Source organism: Panulirus ornatus, chromosome 30 (assembly GCF_036320965.1).
Source record: "Panulirus ornatus isolate Po-2019 chromosome 30, ASM3632096v1, whole genome shotgun sequence".
Taxonomy (NCBI): Eukaryota; Metazoa; Arthropoda; class Malacostraca; order Decapoda; family Palinuridae; genus Panulirus; species Panulirus ornatus.
Window position 1 is genome coordinate 10,653,687 of NC_092253.1, and position 23,219 is coordinate 10,676,905.

The following is a 23,219-nucleotide window of genomic DNA, read 5'->3' on the forward strand; positions in this document are numbered from 1 at the left end:
ACAAATTCTGAATGTGTCATCCTCTGCAAACACCATTGTGAGTATCGGTACGAGAGCATACATCCCTCTTATTGTTGCATCCTTGTTCGGTCTTATGTTGCAACACCGAATCACTCACATTATATCCTTGGTGATGCTGAATAACGTGTGTTCGTACGTGTTGCACCGTTGTACTTGGAGGATCTGGATCAAGAATAGGAAGATACCAAAACTAGATTATTCAGAAGTCTAGGAATATTATCATTATAGATCTTGATACATTACTTGGGCATAGTGATCATCTCATGAATTTCTTAATGAGGTGCATACTCATCAACCCATATTAGCTCAAAAAAGTGAAAACATTCAAAGTTTATCTACTAGCAATTGGGACAAAGTTGGATTCTATTTGTGATAGATAAGAACTTTAATATACGAGAGTATAAAGAGGTATGATAGATCCAGGGTGATTCGTCAAGGTCCTTTGAATATATCAGGTTGAATTCTTGAGGTTATATTAAGACATTGTTACTCCATGATCAAACTTCGATAACACCGTCGTTGTCACATAATGGCAATGCAAACATATCTTTTGGAAAGGGAAGTGAAACACGTATGGGGTTTATACCACGGTACTGCTTTATCACCATATGATAATAAAGGACGACAAATATTCAAAGTGTCCCCCACGTACTTGACTGTATGCCTGAACGTGTCGATGCATTATTTAGCTGACCCATTCCAACATACCTGGACGATCTCTGATTGGCTGACTCATACAGATGATATAACTAGGACGCCAAATGGCGTCCTAGCTTCGTCTCTTCGATGTATATACTTGACTTTTATTCCATCTTGTTTTCCCCCCTATGATGTTTTTACACTGCTTGATTTCGTGTTTCATTATCCCGGATATGAATTCTGATCGGGAGTTGGCCTTTCCTTAGATTGAATGTAATCTTTGGATATATCTTTATAGAATATTAGTATTATCAATTTTGAAAAGTGCTTACCGTATTTCAAGAAAGGACTATCCCACCCGACCCTGTGTGTTTGTTTAGTGTGACCCCCAACCCATATTGCATTTGTTACAACTTTGAACATAGTTTTGTTTGAATCGACCCTTCAGATAGTTATCATGTCGAATGAATTTTATTCTGACTGGAAGTTCGACCTCATAGCAGTCATTTAGAGGAGAAGTTTAAATGTTTATCGAGTCCATTATGAATTTAGAAGGGTCTCTTTTCTGTTGGTTTGTGTGTTTCTAATGGATTGTCAGCTTGGGAAATGTTACAACTTTGTTTGTGTGGACATCTTTTCATATTTCTTTTGACCCGACTGAGGTAGTTTTAATTTGAGTTGTTATCTTTATGCGTTCTAGTATTCCTTCTTTCCACTTTGTAACGGGGAATAATGTTTTGGAAAGATGATTGTGTTGGGAGTGTAATTTAACGGCCTTCTTATGAAGACTAGATGCAATGGTTTTTCCCGTCAGAGCACTTGTACCTTTAATAAATGGAGCATTCATATAAGTGGGGTTAAACGTGGTTGTAAACCCTAGGAGATAGAGATATCAACGGGGTAAGACTTCAACCTTAACGGTTGTTCTGCTTGTTGGACATGTGTTATTTGGTTTGGGGATGTTGTTATGTGTATGGTTAGGTGACTGCAACCGAAGGGACTTAGATTTTGAGTTGTGACTTTCGCTAGCTGGAATCTAGGGAAAAAAATCTTTTAACCCACACTGTAATCTAATGTTTCTTGAAAAATTGAATTTTACTCTGGAATTTTTGGATACGTGGGACATATCTCTTTCAGTTGTTAATACTCTTTCAAGTATCTTTTTCGTTAATCTTTATTGGGATACTAAAATCTCATCCATTAAAGCTTCAGTACTTCGGAATGGAGCGCGGATTGTGCTTATTTCAATCATTGATATGTTGTGTATTGTTGTTTTGGCAGAGTGTTCATTGAATCCATCTGATATAGTTGGAAGTTACGTTTGATTCGTATATAATTCTCAAGATTTCTTTGAGAGATGATATAGTTCAGAAAGGATGGTTTACAACAAGATTCAACTGTCTATTGGAAATTCAAATTAGGCGAATTTGTTGTTTCGGAAAAAATCTTAAGTTGTGAGATTGCGCAGAACTATTTCCACTTAGTGGTTAATTACACTGGTTACGTTTCTAACAAAACGTAAAAGGGATTATTTTGAGATGATATTGACAAAGGTCACGTTTATTCTACCTTTACTTTCCCATTGAATTTTCCATTCAGGATATGTTGAAGGTATCTTTTGTAATTGTTGTTCTTGCGTGTTTGTGTTTGGATGTGGTCTGTGTGGGATTACCAAATTTGTGCTATCATAGGGGATGATTTTGTACAGTCCCATTTGCTACCATCCGCTTATCTTGGTTTAATGTGATCTTGTTTATTTTTCTATGTTGTTGTATGTTCATCATCCACCAACTCTCTCCAGGAGCTCTTTCCGGGTAACCATTTTTGTTGTGAATCACTGGAGGATGGAGAATTTCTTGGGGCAGGTTGTGGAATTGCCGACACAGGAGTTCGAACACCCATGCGTGTCGCCTCGGCCGCCCTCTCAACTCAAGGCAGTATAGCCCCTGAACCAAAATTACACCAGGATTATCCTTTGTTTTGTGGCGTATGAGGGAACCATCTCGTTTTATTTAGGACTATTATAAAGGCCACCGTACGAGTGGCGATATTAGAAAGATTTTGGATTTGCAAATATTAAGTAGAAATTGTAATATTCGTGCGTTAAAATGTCCCGGGAAATATATATTTATAATCTCATTCCTTCGTTTTTGATTTTTCTTTCCATGAACATTGGAATCCTTTGTTCCTTGAATACGGATACTGAATGGATACTCCAGCGACTGAAAGTTTACGAACAAGAAATGGTGAACCAAACGCCCTTGTGTGGTGTGTTGTGTGGCTCCCCAACTACACCTTGACAGGTTGCTTTGGCCCCACGTGATATGTTTTCTATCGATCAAGAATTTGCAACCGTGAAGTGCATTACGGAAGACGTACAGTGTTAGAAGGCTGCTAAATAAAATAGTTTCTGTTAATGTCTTTCTGTTCATAACAGATTTATCCATTCCTTTTTAATCCCCCAAAATTCTGCTCTTCTCTGGTATTTCTTCATTAGCAAGTTGTTAACATTTGTCTCTTATTTTTTTCCCATAACGATAGCAAAATGGCTTTTGGTGAATAATTTTTAAAGACTTATAAAACCATCCTCCAGCACTTGTTAAAAACATCGTATGTCAAACATATAATTTGCATACGAGAATTAGGAACAAAATAAGAACTTGAAAGTGCTTGGAGGCTGTTTTAGTATTGTGGTACTTCAGTGTTTTATTGAAAATGATCTCAGGTGGGGATTTGTGTGGGTGAATTTAAATGCCAAACTTAATAATACATTTACAAGTAATGACTAGTTTGAGTGGAAATTGAATTACTCTGTGTGGATTGTTGCTGAAAAGGAGGAATTCTATTGAATACCTCAGTTCGTTTAAAAAAATATCCACTTAAGTAGGAGGCAGGAGTTCTCGGCCATTACTTGATCCCTAAGCTTATTGCTTCGCATTTTTTAAAAGAGTTCACTTTTTATGTAATGTAACCTGTTTCAAGCTAGAGGGTCAGCTGTTCGGTTCTGACGTAACTTGTGGAGTCCAAAGCTAAAATTATAGAATCCTCATTAACAATTGAGTGAAAAAGATGGTGAAGTACGTGAGACCCTGGAAAAGTGACCATCTCGTAGGAATTTATCACAGAGTTTAGTGTTACAATCAAAAGTGAAGAATTATGTAAGGGAAATCTAAGGAATGGTAAGTATTTCAATGTCATGATTGACATGCAAGAGGATGGTGATGGCTGCTTGGTATTTGTGGGATGTTTGGCGATTAGGTGGTGTGTGTGGTGTGAAGTAGTGTTGTTGTGCGGATAGTGAGGGTTTTGGGGTATTGGGGGGGTGTGTGTAGTGGTGTGATAGAGAATTTGGGGAGTTCAAGAGATTGTACAAGGGTTGAAACAATAAATGGCAATTTCATGAGTTGGTGTGTGTATACACCATCCTTCTTTTAGGTACCCATTATAACAGTGGAAGGATGGATAATAACTTGCGTAAGTCGGCCAAATGGAACTCAGTGAAGGGGTCAGGGGGCCATGCTAACAGGACGAGAGGTGAGATTACGAGGAGTGGTGTGCTTGAAGGGGTATTATCTTTATCTTGCTTTTAAAAAAATAAGTGTAGATTTTGGGATAAGTGATTTTGGTGGGATGTTGGGCGCGAATATAGTTAGAAATTGTTTTTTGTTTGTACTTTTCATGAACAGGTGGAAAAATTCACAGGATGAGAAGCAGGCGCGGCACAAATGGATGGTTTGCCATGTGGGATTTTTAAATGGGTGACTAATGTTATTGGTTGGGAAGTGTAGATGATTGGCGAGTGCTTAGACTAGTGCCATGAACAAGTCAAACGGGGAAAAGGTGGACTGACGAAATTTAATGAAAAAGCTTTGTTGAGTAAATTCCTGATCGGAGAATTATATGCGATATTACTAGAGGTAAAGGCATGTACAGAACATAATTGAGGAAGAGATAGTGTTTCAGAGATAGTAGTGATATGTGATCAAGTGTTCTTTGAAGATGATATGTCGAAATACTTAGAAAATCGATTATTAAATATGTGGCGCTAGAATCTGGAAAAGTATAAATAGAGTGATAAGTGCATTGGGAAGATCTTAAGAATATATCTGAAAGGATACTCTAGAAGCAGTGAAAGCTATATAATGAAAATTTAAAGTGACTTTAGAAGAAAGAAGGTTTATGGAAGGTTGGTGTTGGAGTGTGATCACAGTTTTGATTAATTATGGATGGGTAGATGATGGGTGATTAAATGCGAAGAGCTTGGAAGTAAGTGGACAGTTAGAAGTCTACTGGGAGTGTGAGTGGAAAACTGTGATGAACAGCGTTAGTGGCAGATGTCATGCTGAAAAGACTGGAAGTTGGGAATACTGAGGGTTTAAAAAGAGGAGATAATACATAAGATACGTTATTGAGTTAGCAGAGTTGTCAGCAGGTAATTATGCGGGCTGTACATTGCAAGAGAGGAAAAGGCGTAAGGAAAGACTTGGAACGAATGGAATACATGGAGCCAATTGCTCATGGATGAACAGATGAAACGTCGTGGTAACCATGAGAATAAGGTTGCGGAAGGGATGAAGTCATTTTCGGGATAAGGCAATGGTACGTGTATGGAAAGAGAAAGTGGATTGTTCCATGAATATATTTGTGCAGGAGTGTGTGAATAGTCATGGTTGTTTAATTTGTATGGTGGGGATTGTGATGAAATGAAATGTTTTAGGAAAAGGGATATGATAGTCTGTATAGGAGTAATGTAGGGAAGTAGAGATGTGTGGTAATAAAAAAGTGTGGTTGAGAAAGCAGAGAAGGTGCGTTGAAATGGTTTTGAGAATATGGAGAAAATGAGCGAAAAAAGGTTGAAAAAGAGGATATATATGTCAGAGGTGCAGGGAGTAAGGAGAAGCGGGAGATCAAGAGATGAAAGGGTGGAGTAAAAAGGATTTTGAGCGGTCGGGGCCTGAACATGCAAGAGAGCGAAAGGCGTGCACGGAAGAGAGCGAATTGGAACGATGTGATATACTGAGATCAATTTGCTGTCAATGGACTGAACCAGGGCATGTAAAACGTCTGTGGTAAACCATGAAAAGGTCTGCGGGGCAGTGGCATTGCAAATAACTGCTAGAGAATGAGTTTGATGGATGTGGCTTTTCTTCGTCTGTTTCTGGAGCTACCTCGCTCATACGAGAAGCAGCGATCAAGTATGAATATATGTATATATATATATATATATATATATATATATATATATATATATATATATATAGATATATATATCGAGTAAGTAACGTAAGGGTAAGAGAGATGTGTGGAAATAAAAAGAGCGTGGTTGAGAGAGCAGAAGAGGGTGTTTTGAAATGGTTTGGGCACATGGAGAGAATGAGTGAGGAAAGATTGACCAAGAGGATATATGTGTCGGAGGTGGAGGGAACGAGGAGAAGAGGGAGACCAAATTGGAGGTGGAAAGATGGAGTGAAAAAGATTTTGTGTGATCGGGGCCTGAACATGCAGGAGGGTGAAAGGAGGGCAAGGAATAGAGTGAATTGGAGCGATGTGGTATACAGGGGTTGACGTGCTGTCAGTGGATTGAATCAAGGCATGTGAAGCGTCTGGGGTAAACCATGGAAAGCTGTGTAGGTATGTATATTTGCGTGTGTGGACGTGTATGTACATGTGTATGGGAGGGGGTTGGGCCATTTCTTTCGTCTGTTTCCTTGCGCTACCTCGCAAACGCGGGAGACAGCGACAAAGCAAAAAAAAAAAAAAAAAAAAAAAAAAAATATATATATATATATATATATATATATATATATATATATATATATATATATATATATATATATATATATATATATATATATATATATATATATATAAGTGTGTGTATGTGTGAGTGTGTGTGTGTGTGTGTGTGTGTGTGTGTGTTCAGCCTATGAATATCTTATACCTTGTTCCTACAAGAATCTTGCAGTCAACCCTGGCATTGCAGTCTTCTCCAATACACGTCTGTCCTACACCTTCCAAGTCCCTTACCACACAGTCAGACATCTCAATACGTCCCGGAAGTAAGGCAAGAGTTTGATTCATTTCCAGTTCACGATGCAGCGATGTTCAGCCTTGGTTCTCTCATTACTTGCTTGCACGGCGAGTGACACAGCGGCACAGACAGCTGGTACTGTTACTGAAGGTGCTCACCACCTGGCTGTGGTGGTGGGCCAGGTGGTGGAGCAGTACTTGGCTGAGTGTCACTTGGTGTTGGCTGCCACAACACAACATTCCCAGCTGTTACAACACATCAGCAGGTAAACTAGTGTGATAATACCCAGTTCCTTGTGTGTTACTGGATCTTGATGACTCCAGTGGAACGAGAACATCATTGCAAACTAACTTCCACCTTAATGATCATTGACTAGATCCTTTTTTTGATTTAGATTTAGAAATATTCTATACTGATTTCCTTCCTTACTTCTTCAATGAGTGATTATAGTAATGGAGCTCATGTGAAATGATGGAGTAACAGAACAGAGCTCATGTGAAATAAGGGAGTAACAGAACAGAGCTCATGTGAAATGAGGGAGTAACAGAACAGAGCTCATGTGAAATGATGGAGTAACAGAACAGAGCTCATGTGAAATAAGGGAGTAACAGAACAGAGCTCATGTGAAATAAGGGAGTAACAGAACAGAGCTCATGTGAAATAAGGGAGTAACAGAACAGAGCTCATGTGAAATGAGGGAGTAACAGAAGACAGAACGTCAGGTTGTGTTTCATGTTTCCCCCCAGGCAGTTATGTGATGATGACGTGGGCAGCTTGGTGGTGGAGGCGGAGTCGTTGTTTACCCAGGACCAGCCAGCACAGGACCACCTCCTTCAAGGACTGTGGGGGGAAGCCCGGCACACCTGCCGCGCCCTGATCCTCCACCTGACCGATGACACCCTGGCCACCAGGTGATGTGACACACACACACACACACACACACACACACCATGGCCACCAGGTGATGTGACACACACACACACACACACACACACACCCTGGCCACCAGGTGATGTGACACTCACACACACACACACACACACACACACACACACACACACACACACACACACACACACACACACACTCACCCTGGCCACCAGGTGATGTGACACACACACACACACACACCCTGGCCACCAGGTGATGTGACACTCACACACACACACACACACACACACACTCACCCTGGCCACCAGGTGATGTGACACACACACACACACACACACACACACACACACACACACGTATTCATGAAGATCCAGATATTCGTGGACGGGCCACTGGGATGATATTCAACTTTACGTTCATGATTCACCTGCACAGCAAACTGTAGATCAAAACGAATACGATCACCATAACCTATGGAGGTGTGTAAGACCTCGGCACTTCATGGTTCCTGGTGTTCACAATGGAAACTGTTCAAGAAAGACACTGGACAATAGCTTTATATCTTTTTATATAAAGTCTGTCTTTTCAGGTTTCCTTTCATCACTATTACTATTACTATTATTATCTATCACTATTACTAACATGTTAGTGCTATTATTCAAGCCACAAAACCCATCGTAGTGTTTTTGATACAGTTCTTTGTTCTCATGTTTTAGTATTTCTCATTGTATTGTTTATTAGCATGTCACAAATGATCTGGATATGATCTACATTAATAAAAGCATAGAATATATTGCATATACCCACATACTCCCAAGCTATACCTTGTGAACTGGATTTTGAATGGTTGTATCGACACAATTTCTATAAGCAAAAAGGATTCTGAATGGTTGTATCGACACAATTTCTATAAGCAAAAAGGATTTTGAATGGTTGTATCGACACAATTTCTATAAGCAAAAAGGATTTTGAATGGTTGTATCGACACAATTTCTATAAGCAAAAAGGATTTTGAATGGTTGTATCGACACAATTTCTATAAGCAAAAAGGTTCCTGACAATTATGATTTCCTAGGAATGATCAATATGAATCAAAGGGTCACATAGTGTCCTCATACAGGGTATGCTTAGATAGATTTCAGATTCTTACGAATAATTCTTACTTACACACTTTAGGGAGGAGTGGATACTAACTCATGACAATCCAAAGAACACTCTTTTTTTGCAAGAATCAGGGAGGAATTAACAGGAAAGTCAAACTTGTGAAAGATTGGAATAAATATTCCTTTTCTTGGGCTTATCGTCTTTGTATTCTAAGCCTTTGTTTAATGTTGGTATATCATACTTTAGGAAAATAGTAAGAAATAACTTCGATAAGTTACTTAGAACTTCATGATAATTTGCCAGATAAGAAAACATCACGTAAAATATCTTAAAAGAATTAAAGTTGACAGAGGGATATGAGTTGGGTCTGTACTGACGGTTCAACTGACCCAATCTATTACCACACAGGCTTTTTGAGACGTCTGAACTATGGCTATGGCCAGACACACACATTATAGTACTGGGAGGGAGACAAGAGATGGAGGCTTTTCTACAACATCCTAGTCTGCGCAACACCAAACACATCCTGTACATTGCTCCTCATCTACACAAGGAACACTTGAGGAACGAGACGCTAAGGAGGAAACCATTCACGAAAGGTTAGTGTCTGTCCAGCAACGATACATTTGTGCATGTGGTCGGTCACTCGTACGAAGGTATTGCTACTGTTGACATAGTCTCTTATTTCCAACCGTTGCTTCCCATCATATGTTGCCAAATCAACAACTACATTGTAAAGTAAGTAATCATTTATAGGAACAGGTTAAGGGCACTGTATACTATCTTTCATTGATACATGTGGAGGGAGTTTAGATCACTGCTTAAGTTGTAGCTGCTGAGCCTAGTGGTGTTGTGAGAAGTGAAATCTCCACAGAGATGGATGTTAGGGTAACCTTGTCAGGTTCTACAGGTGGGGAGCTTATCTGGAGAAACATGTGTCACGGGGAGGTACAGTATGTAGGTGTTCATTATGATGTAGTTAGGACTGAAAAGTTTTGCCCTCATGGGCTGTATTTTCAATGTGTTGTTATTGTCTTATATTTCATCCCTGGGTTAGGGGAGAAAGTATTCCTTGCGTGTCGTAGAAGGCTTCTAAAGGCGGCTAGAGTGGGGGTTGGAAACTAAATCCCTCCCTCCTTGTATTTTTATTTCTAAAAGATGGAACAGAAGGAGCCAAGGTGGGAGTACTCATCATCGAAGACTCAGATTGGGATTTTAAAAGTGTGTAGATGTAACCAAAATGAGAAGAAAGGAGAGAGATATGTAGTGAGTTTGAGGGAAAACCTAGATATTACCTCTAAGTGAAACGAAGCTCAAGGATAAAGGAGAAGAATGATTTGGAAATGTCTTGGGAGTAAAGTCAGGGGCTAGGGAGAGGGCAAGAGCTAAGGAACGAGTAGCACTACTGCTGAAGCAGGAGTTATGGGCGTGTGTGAAAGAGTGTGAGTAAGTCAGCTCTAGACTGACGTGGGCAAAAATGAAAGTGAATTGCGAGAAATGGGTGAAAATTGATGTCATATACTCAGTCATGAGAATTTAGATGAGTCATGATGAATATAAACATTGCACAGCTTTTTGAGCTGTGTGAGGAAAAATGACCAGTGATTGGGAACACCTGGTTAAAGATGGACACACACACACAAGCATACATATGTGAGTAGGAGAGATGGTCAGCGGGCACTATTGAATCTCGTACTAATAGATAGGCGTGCAGAAGGGAAACTTTTGGATGTGAATGTGCTGAAAGGAAAAGCTGGTGGAATGTCTGATCATACCTTGTGGACGTTACGGTGAAGATTTGTAAAGATTTCTGAATAGAGGAAAGATCGTGGGTAAGAAGAATGTAGGGAGACTAAATGAACTCGGAAAAGAGTCCCGTGTGGTGAAATATCGGTAGTGATTGAGTGTAAAATGGTAAAAAGTGAAAATAAAAGAGGCTAAAGGAGTGGGTGAGGAATGCATGGATTAGGGGCATGTGCGAGAGATGTCTATGGCACGCGGGAGGTGGGAAGTGGGCAAATTGAAAAGGATAATGGGTAGTGAAATGAATCAAATCTGCTAATGAAAGACAAAACAGAAATAGAGGGACGATACTTACAGTGAAGGAGTGCAAATGATTGGGAGATGTATAAGAGAAAGCGGTAGGAGGTCAAGAGAAGGGTGCAGGAATGAAAAAAGAAGGCAAATGAGAGTTGGGGTGGGTGAGTATAAGCAAACTTCAGAAAGAATAATAAGTTTTAGAAGGAAATTACTAGGGTGCCAAAAACGAGAGAACAAATGGGAACATTGGTGAAAGGGGCAATAGAGAAGTAGTGACAATTAGCGATGAAGTGAGGAGGAGATGGAGTAAGTATTTTGAAAGATTGTTGACCATATTTGATGATAGAGAGGAACATTGAGATGTTTGGGGTCAGGGTTGTATGCAGGGTGAGAAAGTCAAGGAGAATGGCTTCGTGAGAGGAGACGAGGTGGTGAAAGCCTTATGAAGATGATACGTTGCAACGCGGCTGACTGGTATTGAAGGATTTGTACGTGGCACATATGGTTATGGAGAAAACCTACAATGGGATTGATAGTCAAGCCTAATGGAAGGAAAGCTAGTGGAAACATGTCAAAAGTTTCAATAAAGAATACGAGTAGGAAGAGAAGTGAGTGAGTGGTGCAGGCGAAAGTTGGTCTGCAGTAGGGGTATACGATGTCTCCATGGCTGTTGAGTTTGTTCATGGATGCGGTGATGAGGGACGTAAATGCAGGTTGCTTGGAGAGAGGGACGAGTATGCAGTTCTTAGAGTGTGAGTGTATGGGAAGTGAGTCAACTGTTATTTGCTGATGATACAGCAGTTGAGGATATATTCGAGTGAGAAACTGCAAAAGTTGGTGGCTAAGTTTAGGAGAGTATATAAAAGAAGGAAATTGAGAGTAAATGTGAATAAAAGTAAGATTATCAAGTCTTGACCAGGGAGAGGGAAAGGTTAGTTGGGATATGATTTTGAATAACAAAAATCTGGAACAAGTGATATGTTGTGTCAAATACATGGAAGTGGGCATAGCAGTAAATGGAAAGGGAAACCAAAGTGAGTCATAGGGTGGTTAAGGGGGCAAAGGTTCCGGAAGCAATGGGGAATGTGGGGAAAGAGTTCGTTAGGGTATCTTTCAAGTTTTAGTAGTCCCAACGATCTTGTATGTATGCGATGTATAGGATATAGATAGGGTTGTGCGGAGGAGGGTGGATGTGTTGGAAATGAAATGTTTGAGGACAATATGTGGTGTGAGGTAGTTTGATCAAGTAAATAATGAAAGGGTTAGAGAGATGTGTGGCAATAGAAAGAGTGTGGTTGAGAGAGCAGAAGAGGGTGTGTTGAAATGGTTTGGTCACATGGAGAGAATGAGTGAGTAAAGGTTGACAAAAATACATATGTGCCAGACGTGGAGAGGAAAAGAAGAGAGACAAATTGGAGGTGGAAGGATGGAGTGAAAAATGCTTTGAGCGATCGGGGCCTGAACATGCAGGAGGGTGAAAGACGTGCACGGATAGATTGATATCGAACGAAGTGGTATACAGGGCTCGATATGCTAACAGCGGACTGAACCAGGGCAAATGAAGTATATGGGGCCTAGTTGTGGATAGGTGGCTGTGTTTTTGACGCAGAACATATGACATCTAGAGAACGAATATATGGAAACACGGCCTTTCTGTGTCTGCTCCTGGTGTTAGCTTGCTAACGCTGGAAGCGGTGAATAAGTTTGATATATATATAATGTACGTTTGTGTGTGTGTGTGTGTGTGTGTGTGTGTGTGTGTGTGTGTGTGTGTGTGTGTGTGTCGTTGATATTCAAAACCATGTGTTGCTATTCTTCAGCGTGGAATGAAGAGGTGCGAGTGTACGGACGGTGTCTCTACTGTAGCAAGGGTAAGGCGGACGTCCGGGAAATTCGTCAGTGGCGCCCAATAGCTGGTGGTCACATCACAGACAACATCTTCCTAGGTATGTGAAGAACTGTGGTACCGCATCTATAATATCATCTCCGTTGTAGATTGTAAAGCTACGTATACATACTAAACATTCGTACATTCAGTCGAACACAAACGCGGAAATATAAAGATTAGAACATAAAGATTTGCCGATGGCAGAAATTACTGGATCGTTAGAGAAATTACTAATGAGATATAACCGTAGAAAACGGAATATTGTAGAAATGGGATGAGGGTTAAGAAGACAAGACATAGGGTAACTTATGGGAAATTACCAGGAATACGAGTTGCATGGTGAGGGGGAGAGAAACACAAGGAAGAATACTGCAAGATGAAATGAAATGATTAATGTATAAAAATCACATTATGCCTTTCAACAGCAGAGATTCGAACCCCTTACCATTTGTGTGGGAACTGGTTACAATAGATAGATAGATGGATAGATAGATAGATAAATAGATAGATTAGACAGATAAATAGATAGATAGATAGATAAATAGATGAATAGACAGATAGATCATTCATTTAAAAACAAAACTCACCAATGTCACTAAATCATAGCAACAACTCCAAATGAACATTAAAAACAAACCCAGCCCCGCTTAATCCAAAGCCATACGTTCGAACGGGACAATGAGTGTGTTTGACAGTGTGTTCAAAACAAACACAAATAAATCTCTCATAGCATAGAATGAAAGTATCATTCCCCTTTTCATGACTCTCATCGAAGTGCGAGTGTTGCTTCATGTGTATCGCAAGTTTCAGGCATCCATCAACACACTGCTCTAACCGAAGAAAGACTTTAAGACGAAATAAAGGGTTTCAGGACAACGAGAGGACTTCATGGGACATCAGTTCGATGTCGTAGCCATGCCCTTCTTCCCGCTCTCGAGCTTCACACGGAACAGTGAGGACCTGGGGACGACATACACACTGCTGGACTCCGTGGACATTAGAATGATGAACAGCTTCAAGGGCCAGGCCAACTTCACGTAAGATATACCCATACAGGCTGCAGTGCAATTAGTATCGGGGAAATGGTATATTACTGAAGGGAAAGAGTTTTCTCAACGTGACTGTACTTTTCCCTCAGTGAAGATGATTTCACCTAGAGGTGTAACCTGACGAAGGAGGAGCCCGGTAACTTCTGTATGGACTATCTCTCTCTCTCTCTCTCTCTCTCTCTCTCTCTCTCTCTCTCTCTCTCTCCTCTCTCTCTCCTCTCTCTCTTATATTATATATATATTTTTTTTCTTTGTACATATTCGCCATTTCCCGTTAGCGAGGTGCGTAAGACAGAGACAGACCTAGAGGAATATCCTCACTTGGCCCTTCTCTGCTCTCTTATGAATTAATACAGACGGGATCCCCCACTCTCTCCCTTTAGTCGCCTTTTACGACACGCAGAGAAAACGTGCGAAGTATTCTTCCTTCCCTATCCCCAGGAGTGATATATATATATATATATATATATATATATATATATATATATATATATATATATATATATATATATATATATATATATATATATATATATATCTTTTCTTTTTTCCCTTTCTTCCTTGCTCGTGTACCGTTTCCCTCATGGATGAGCGAGGTAGCGCCAGATCAGACGAAGGAAAGGCCATATTCGCTAATATCTATTCTCTGGCTGTCGTGTGTAATGCACCAAACTTCGCTCCCTTATGCATAACCAGGACCCATATCCCATATACTTTCTCCCGGTATCTTCATACACCCTGGCTTAGACCACTGACAACATGTCGTCCCCTGTGCACAACATCGCTTTAATTCACTTTCTCCCGTTCGGATCTTTTTCTCCCCTTCCAGCATCATCAGACTGCGAACACTCATAATCTTATGTACTTCATCCTTTCAGATCCAATTTGGTCTCCCCCTTCTAGTTGTCCCCTCCTCTTCTGACTCATAGATCCTTTTTTAAACTTCCCCTCATTCATTCTCGCTATATATCCAAACCATTTCAACACACCCTCTTCAATTCTCTCTTACCTTCTCATTACTTACTTGATCAACTCTCCTTACAGCATCTTTTGTCCTCAAACATTTCAATTCCAACAAACTCACCCACTTTCGTATATGTCCACCTACAGCTCATGAAATTTTGCATATATGCAACACCGTCGAGACTATTTGACCTTCCAACATATCCATTACCGGCCTTCCAGATAGTAATGTATCTTTCCACACATTAGTTAATGGTCCCAGAACTTTCGTCCCTCTTAACTACGCTGTGACTCAACGTTGGACCACTCTCAGGTATCAAAAACACTTCACTTCATCCAAGTCTTTTTTTAAGATCACACCCCCAACTAAACTGTCTGTTTGCACTGCTAAACCAATTGATCTTGCTTTTATTCCCATTTAGCCTAAACTTCCTCCTTTCACGTACTCCCCAAACTCAGACATCAATTTCCGCAGTTTCTCACTCAGATCTGGCACATGCGCCAAGTCATTAGCAAAACAGCAATTGACTCACCTCCCAGACTTCTCCACCCTCACAAGAGCGCCTACTTGCTCCTCTCTGAATAACTCTTCCGTTTACCTCCCTCAGGTACCATCCCATCCATAAACAAATCAAACAGCCCTGGTGACATCACACACCCTTACCGAAGACCCACATTGTCCTGAAACCAATCCCTCTCCTCTCTACCTGCTCTCGCATATTCGCCTACCTCTCTCCACAAAATCTACTCACTACTTCTAATAGCTCTCCTCCTACACCATATTTTTGTCGCTTATTTCACAAGAAGCATCTTTACGAGCCTTACCATATGCTTTCTCTGGTTCTATAAAGGCCACATTCAAGTCCCTATGTTTCTCTACGTTTCACCCACAGTCTTCAAAGCAAACACTAAGTCCACACATCCTCTACCGAGCCCGAGAGAAACCACAGTGTTCCTCCCTAATCTGTGCATGCCAGTGCCCACTCATTCACCTCTCTTGCATACAACTAGCCAATGGAAATTCAAAAGCTCCAATTCATAGGTTTTATGAATATATATATATATATATATATATATATATATATATATATATATATATATATATATATATATATATATATATATATATATATATATATATATATATATATATGTATATATATATATATATATGTGTGTGTGTGTGTGTGTGTGTGTGTGTGTGTGTATGTGATCTAATATATCCCAGAGCGCGTAACATGGTCGCATCTTTCCACAGGTACGAGGTGCGGGAGCCATGGGATGGTCAGTGGGGTGTGGACCTGCCCAACGGCAACTGGACGGGCATTATAGGCACCCTCCAACACCAGCAGGCAGACTTCAGCCTCAATATCGACCTCACCTCGACCAGGATACACGTCGTGGATTACTCCATCCTGTACACCCAGGATGGCCTGGCTCTGTTCTCCCTGAAGCCAGGTCTTCAACCACAGTACCTGGCGATCTTCAGGCCATTCATAGGTCAATGTTACCCACTTGTACTCTGTGGCTCTCTGATCGATGTCAGTGGCAACGCTGCTGCATGATTAGGTCCTCGGAGAGAGAGAGAGAGAGAGAGAGAGAGAGAGAGAGAGAGAGAGAGAGAGAGAGAGAGAGAGAGAGAGAGAGAGAGAGAGAGAGAGAGAGAGAGAGAGAGAATGACAGTTATCTAACTTGGAATTTTATCCAGCAATCCTGTGTCTCTCTCTCTCTCTCTCCCAACATTAAACAGCACATATTCGTCACTAAGTAATTCTGAACGACGTCTAAGGACACTATTTGATACACTAATCCTTGATCTATTTACCTTGGTAATGTTTCGTGCAGTTAAGAACACCTTGAATAACAAGAACCTCAAGGGGCAATGTTTGTCATATATAAAAATATCCGACTGTAAACATATGTGGGTGAGAATACTTCATCATATATTCCTGGGATCCCCTGTACTAATGTTCTGCCTCTTTTGAGAGTCTTGTCTAGTCTTCTCCGAATGAAAAGGTCTAAGAATGTATAGGCCAAACCGGAACTTGTTTGTAGGAAAGAAGATATTTCAATTTTTCTTTATGTTAGCTGAGATGGCACGGGTACCTGGATGCCTTAATCATGGCCATACTATTCATGCTCTCTCTTTCTCTCTCTCTCTCTCTCTCTCTCTCTCTCTCTCTCTCTCTCTCTCTCTCTCTCTCTCTCTCTCTCTCTCTCTCTCTCTCTCTCTATATATATATATATATATATATATACATATGTTAGCCTAAGCCAGGTATCAATGCTTTCTACCTATTTCCGAAGGGAAGATGAACAGCTGAGTAAACTGCACACCGCAAACAGGTCATAAGTAAACGTGTTGTATGATACCACTTTTGACAACGGGGATTTCAAGGTTTCAAAGAAAATGGAAGTAAATCCCTACAAAAAAAGATTTAGTGGTAAGTACAGGGATTTAATGGGTCAAGTCAGCACTAATTGTAAGACAGAAGCATTGAAGATACAACCATCCTACAGCACGAGAACTACTTCTAATTTGAATAAGATCTGAACTTAATCGGTGAATGTTAGATATACCAGCGTCTTCAACCAGCCTGGAACCAAGCTTCGAAGCTTCGATCTCTCGGGCTTCGAAGCTTCGATCTCTCGGACTTCGAAGCTTCGATCATTCTGGGTGCTTCAGTACCGGGTCATAATCCATACAGACACTTCCTCCATGTTAGACCTGAACCCTCTGTCCGGGCCTCCACTCCACCGAGGCCCCTACCTCCTGCACAGCACCTCCTCTGCCTAGACACCCAACCACCTCAGAGCCTCGCCTCCCCAACAGCCCTCACTCCTAGCACTGCCATCCACCTCTCCTAGCACACACCCAACCACCCCACATCTCTACACGACCTTCTCCTCACAAGACCTTCAATTCCTACAGTGGCTCTCTGCTCCCATGAACCCACACCCTTCCCAGGTCTGCCCTCCGCTGCTTCGATTACCCTCTCCTCCTCCAAACACCCCAACCACTGCTCACCCCTCCACGTCTTAGAGCCCCATCTCCTGCATGGCCTGAAACCTCATTTTCCTTGTTCATACTTCCCTACTCCAGGGCTAAACAGCCTACCCAACGAAATGTTTTCATGAAAATATATCGCCCTGGCAACCACCAATTACGATCCTGTCCAAGATATTGTGTGGATTATCAGCAACGGTGTATAGGGGTTTGCTTAGCACGCTTCAAGAAACTTTCTCTAAGTACCCACAACCACGCACCCGGGAAGGGGGGGGGGGGGATCATACGTCTGGCAACTTCCTTAGTGTGTGAGGAGATAAACAAACAAACAGAACCACTGTCTTAGAGTATGGATCTCGGATACGTCACTGTGTCTTAAGAATAACATAATTACTCATTGTACGTCCAGGTCAATGGAGACAGTCAATTCTGTGCTCCCTTAACATTATTGACCGTATCATTTCTTCAATTATCACTAAGACATTCTCGGAAATATCTAATTGGACTGCAAATTAAAGATTTGATAATTGTTTTTAAAGTTAAATTATATGACAAACTAGCCAATCATTTTCATTTTAGGGACATCCTCTTTGATTAACCTTCTCTGGTGACATTTCCCAGGAGAGGTCTGGTTGATCCTGTTCGTCAGTTTCCTTGTGTGGTGCGTCGCACTGTGGCTGATGCAGAGGGTTTGGTCGTTGATGACTGGTGGTCAGAAGACCGAAGTCAGTTATGTCTTCCTCTACGGCTGGAGTGTCTTGATGGAGGAATTCTCCTCCACCCCAACTGTTTATCCTTTTGGCCGGGTAAGCGATGTATATAGTAACGTCTTTTCGTGTTCTTGTGATGTGTATATATATATATATATATATATATATATATATATATATATATATATATATATATATATATATATATATATATATATATAGAGAGAGAGAGAGAGAGAGAGAGAGAGAGAGAGATTTTTTTCTTTTTTTTTCATACGTATTCGCCATTTCTTACATCAGCGAGGTAGCATTAAGATTAGAGGACTGAGCTTTCAAGGCAATATCCTCACTTGGCCCCCTTGTCTGTTTCTTCTTGTAGAAAATTAGAAACAAGAGAGGAGGATTTTCAGCCCCCACTCTCTCCCCTTTCAGTCGCCTTCTACGACATGCAAGGAATACGTGGGAAGTATTCTGTCTCCCCTATCCCAAGCGATATATATATATATATATATATATATATATATATATATATATATATATATATATATATATATATATATATATATATATATATAAATATATATATACGGACACAAGTCACCAAGCGATTTTGTCCTATGTCCTAAAGATTCGTCTCTATAGATACAGTAGTGACAGTGAGGGTAGTGGCATGCACGCAGCAAGACTGAGGAGGAAAAATGTGGTTTCATGAGCGGTAGACGATCAGATGTTTGCTTTGAAGGATATGGGTGAGAAATACTTAGAGAAGCAGAAGGATTTATGTGGCCATAGCGGATCTGGAAAAAGGATATGATAAGGTTGATAGAGATGCTTTGTGGAAGGTGTTACGAATATATATTTGGGCTAAATGGTATCAGAAGCAGTGGTGAGTTCTTAAAGAGAGTAGGGAGGTTGTGCGAGGAAGCGGAGAGGAGAGTGAATGGTTCCAGGTGAAGGTGTTTATGCGGCAGAGTTTATGATGCAATGGTCTTAGAAAGGTGAGGCAGCTGTTGTTTGCTGATGACACGGCGCTGGTAATGAAAGGAGAAAGTTGAGATTCAAGGTAAAGTATAAAGCAAGATTATTAGGTTTAGCAGTGCGAAGAAACAATTTGGTTTGGGTGTAAAACTGGATGGAGAAACCGTGGAGGAAGTGGCAGCAAATGCAATGTGGAGATTGAGTTCATTTATTAAGTGGGTGAGAACGTTGAAGTTCTAGGAGCATTGTGGAAAGAAAGGTAATAATCTGGAAAGGTGAAAATTGATATAATGAACGGTATAGTAGCCCTGATAGTGTTGTTTACATACAAGGCATAGATACAGAAGAAGGGTAAATGTGTTGGAAATGAAATGTTTGATGACAAGCTGTGGTGTTGGGAGAGTTGACTGAGTAATGATAGGGTAAGAAGAAGGTGTGGTAACAAGATGAGTATGGCTGCGAGAGCTTAAGACGGTGTGTTGAAATGGCTGGGCCGTATGGAGAGAATGAGTGAGAAGAGATTGATAAAGAGAATAGATGTGTCAGAGGTCGAGAAGACAAGAAGTTGAAATTGGTTCTTTGATGTGGCGTTGTAGCGATTAGCGTTCCTGACCCTGACGCACACCTGGGTCTACCTGCAGGTGTTAGTGGGGCTGTGGATGTTGGCTTGTGTGATCCTCACCAACACCTACCGCTCCTCCCTGGTGGCGCACCTCACTGTTCAGGACAAGATGCCTGCCATCAACAGCTTCCAAGACCTGCTGGCCCGTGACGGCTGGGGCTGGGGGACAAGCTTCACGAACGATGCCACAATGTTGTATTACAAGCACCATCCCTCGTCTGATGTACAGAAAATCTACGAGGGGATGCAGGCAAGATATGATGTAGAACTTAATGCAATGTCTTCATTTGCAGTAAAGTCGTTATACAGGATCGTATGTCAATATGATTTTCAAAAGTCAGTGATTGTTGGACCTTATAACCACCATCGTCATTTGTATATGAAAGACGTTGCACATTTATAGAGAGAGAATCGTCCAAAGGGATGGAAACCATCAACGTGCATCCCACATATCTTTGCTCATAGTATTCGCCAGGTAACACAGGTCACGCCTTGCATGGATTCTCCTCATTCCTGAGAAGGTTTCTCGACCTGGTCAATCATCCATCATCCATGTAGTCTCACCTGGCCAGCTAAGATAATTACCTCTCTCCCACATCGATATTAGACCAATACCTAACTCCTGCACTCGTTCATTGAAGAGAATGTTCTCATACTGACCTGTTAGGATATCACACCTCCTGACCATGAATTCTTCTGCATCCACAGTATGCCAACATGGACGAGCAGTTCCGGAGAGTGTTGAAGGGTAGCTACTCCCACATCACATACAAGAGCCCTGGCATGGCGGTGGTGGCCGTCAGCATGACTGACAGCCGAGGCTACACGCCCATCCACGTCAGCAGGACAGTGTACCCTTACTCCCTCGGTATAGGATGATAGTGATAATGATAATAGTAATAATAATGATAGTGATAATGATAATAGTAATAATAATGATAGTGATAATGATAATAGTAATAATAATGATAGTGATAATGATAATAGTAATAATAATGATAGTGATAATGATAATAGTAATAATAATGATAGTGATAATGATAATAGTAATAATAATGATAGTGATAATGATAATAGTAATAATAATGATAGTGATAATGATAATAGTAATAATAATGATAGTGATAATGATAATAGTAATAATAATGATAGTGATAATGATAATAGTAATAATAATGATAGTGATAATGATAATAGTAATAATAATGATAGTGATAATGATAATAGTAATAATAATGATAGTGATAATGATAATAGTAATAATAATGATAGTGATAATGATAATAGTAATAATAATGATAGTGATAATGATAATAGTAATAATAATGATAGTGATAATGATAATAGTAATAATAATGATAGTGATAATGATAATAGTAATAATAATGATAGTGATAATGATAATAGTAATAATAATGATAGTGATAATGATAATAGTAATAATAATGATAGTGATAATGATAATAGTAATAATAATGATAGTGATAATGATAATAGTAATAATAATGATAGTGATAATGATAATAGTAATAATAATGATAGTGATAATGATAATAGTAATAATAATGATAGTGATAATGATAATAGTAATAATAATGATAGTGATAATGATAATAGTAATAATAATGATAGTGATAATGATAATAGTAATAATAATGATAGTGATAATGATAATAGTAATAATAATGATAGTGATAATGATAATAGTAATAATAATGATAGTGATAATGATAATAGTAATAATAATGATAGTGATAATGATAATAGTAATAATAATGATAGTGATAATGATAATAGTAATAATAATGATAGTGATAATGATAATAGTAATAATAATGATAGTGATAATGATAATAGTAATAATAATGATAGTGATAATGATAATAGTAATAATAATGATAGTGATAATGATAATAGTAATAATAATGATAGTGATAATGATAATAGTAATAATAATGATAGTGATAATGATAATAGTAATAATAATGATAGTGATAATGATAATAGTAATAATAATGATAGTGATAATGATAATAGTAATAATAATGATAGTGATAATGATAATAGTAATAATAATGATAGTGATAATGATAATAGTAATAATAATGATAGTGATAATGATAATAGTAATAATAATGATAGTGATAATGATAATAGTAATAATAATGATAGTGATAATGATAATAGTAATAATAATGATAGTGATAATGATAATAGTAATAATAATGATAGTGATAATGATAATAGTAATAATAATGATAGTGATAATGATAATAGTAATAATAATGATAGTGATAATGATAATAGTAATAATAATGATAGTGATAATGATAATAGTAATAATAATGATAGTGATAATGATAATAGTAATAATAATGATAGTGATAATGATAATAGTAATAATAATGATAGTGATAATGATAATAGTAATAATAATGATAGTGATAATGATAATAGTAATAATAATGATAGTGATAATGATAATAGTAATAATAATGATAGTGATAATGATAATAGTAATAATAATGATAGTGATAATGATAATAGTAATAATAATGATAGTGATAATGATAATAGTAATAATAATGATAGTGATAATGATAATAGTAATAATAATGATAGTGATAATGATAATAGTAATAATAATGATAGTGATAATGATAATAGTAATAATAATGATAGTGATAATGATAATAGTAATAATAATGATAGTGATAATGATAATAGTAATAATAATGATAGTGATAATGATAATAGTAATAATAATGATAGTGATAATGATAATAGTAATAATAATGATAGTGATAATGATAATAGTAATAATAATGATAGTGATAATGATAATAGTAATAATAATGATAGTGATAATGATAATAGTAATAATAATGATAGTGATAATGATAATAGTAATAATAATGATAGTGATAATGATAATAGTAATAATAATGATAGTGATAATGATAATAGTAATAATAATGATAGTGATAATGATAATAGTAATAATAATGATAGTGATAATGATAATAGTAATAATAATGATAGTGATAATGATAATAGTAATAATAATGATAGTGATAATGATAATAGTAATAATAATGATAGTGATAATGATAATAGTAATAATAATGATAGTGATAATGATAATAGTAATAATAATGATAGTGATAATCATAATAGTAATAATAATGATAGTGATAATGATAATAGTAATAATAATATGATCATGATACAGTGATCATGATACAGAATGGGTCGCTCAAGTAATGAACTTAGACG

The 23,219-nt window shown here is 38.6% G+C and overlaps 1 protein-coding gene across 1 annotated transcript; it reads left to right on the forward strand.

The window, feature by feature from the left end:
* The first annotated feature begins 12,527 nt into the window (after positions 1-12,527).
* On the forward strand, positions 12,528-20,822 carry LOC139758257 (probable glutamate receptor). The gene is made up of 6 exons (XM_071679467.1): positions 12,528-12,672; positions 13,486-13,651; positions 15,885-16,126; positions 18,255-18,439; positions 19,918-20,256; positions 20,652-20,822. The coding sequence occupies exons 1-6, from the start codon at positions 12,528-12,530 to the stop codon at positions 20,820-20,822; spliced, it is 1,248 nt and encodes a 415-aa protein (XP_071535568.1).
* Positions 20,823-23,219: the final 2,397 nt, after the last annotated feature.

Coding starts and splice junctions, on each gene's coding strand:
- LOC139758257 (XM_071679467.1), top strand. CDS start 12,528: ATGTGTTGCTATTCTTCAGCGTGGAATGAAGAGGTGCGAGTGTACGGA. Junction 18,440..19,917: donor CTGTTTATCCTTTTGGCCGG/GTAAGCGATGTA, acceptor GTGGCGTTGTAG/CGATTAGCGTTCCTGACCCT. Junction 20,257..20,651: donor TAAAGTCGTTATACAGGATC/GTATGTCAATAT, acceptor CTGCATCCACAG/TATGCCAACATGGACGAGCA.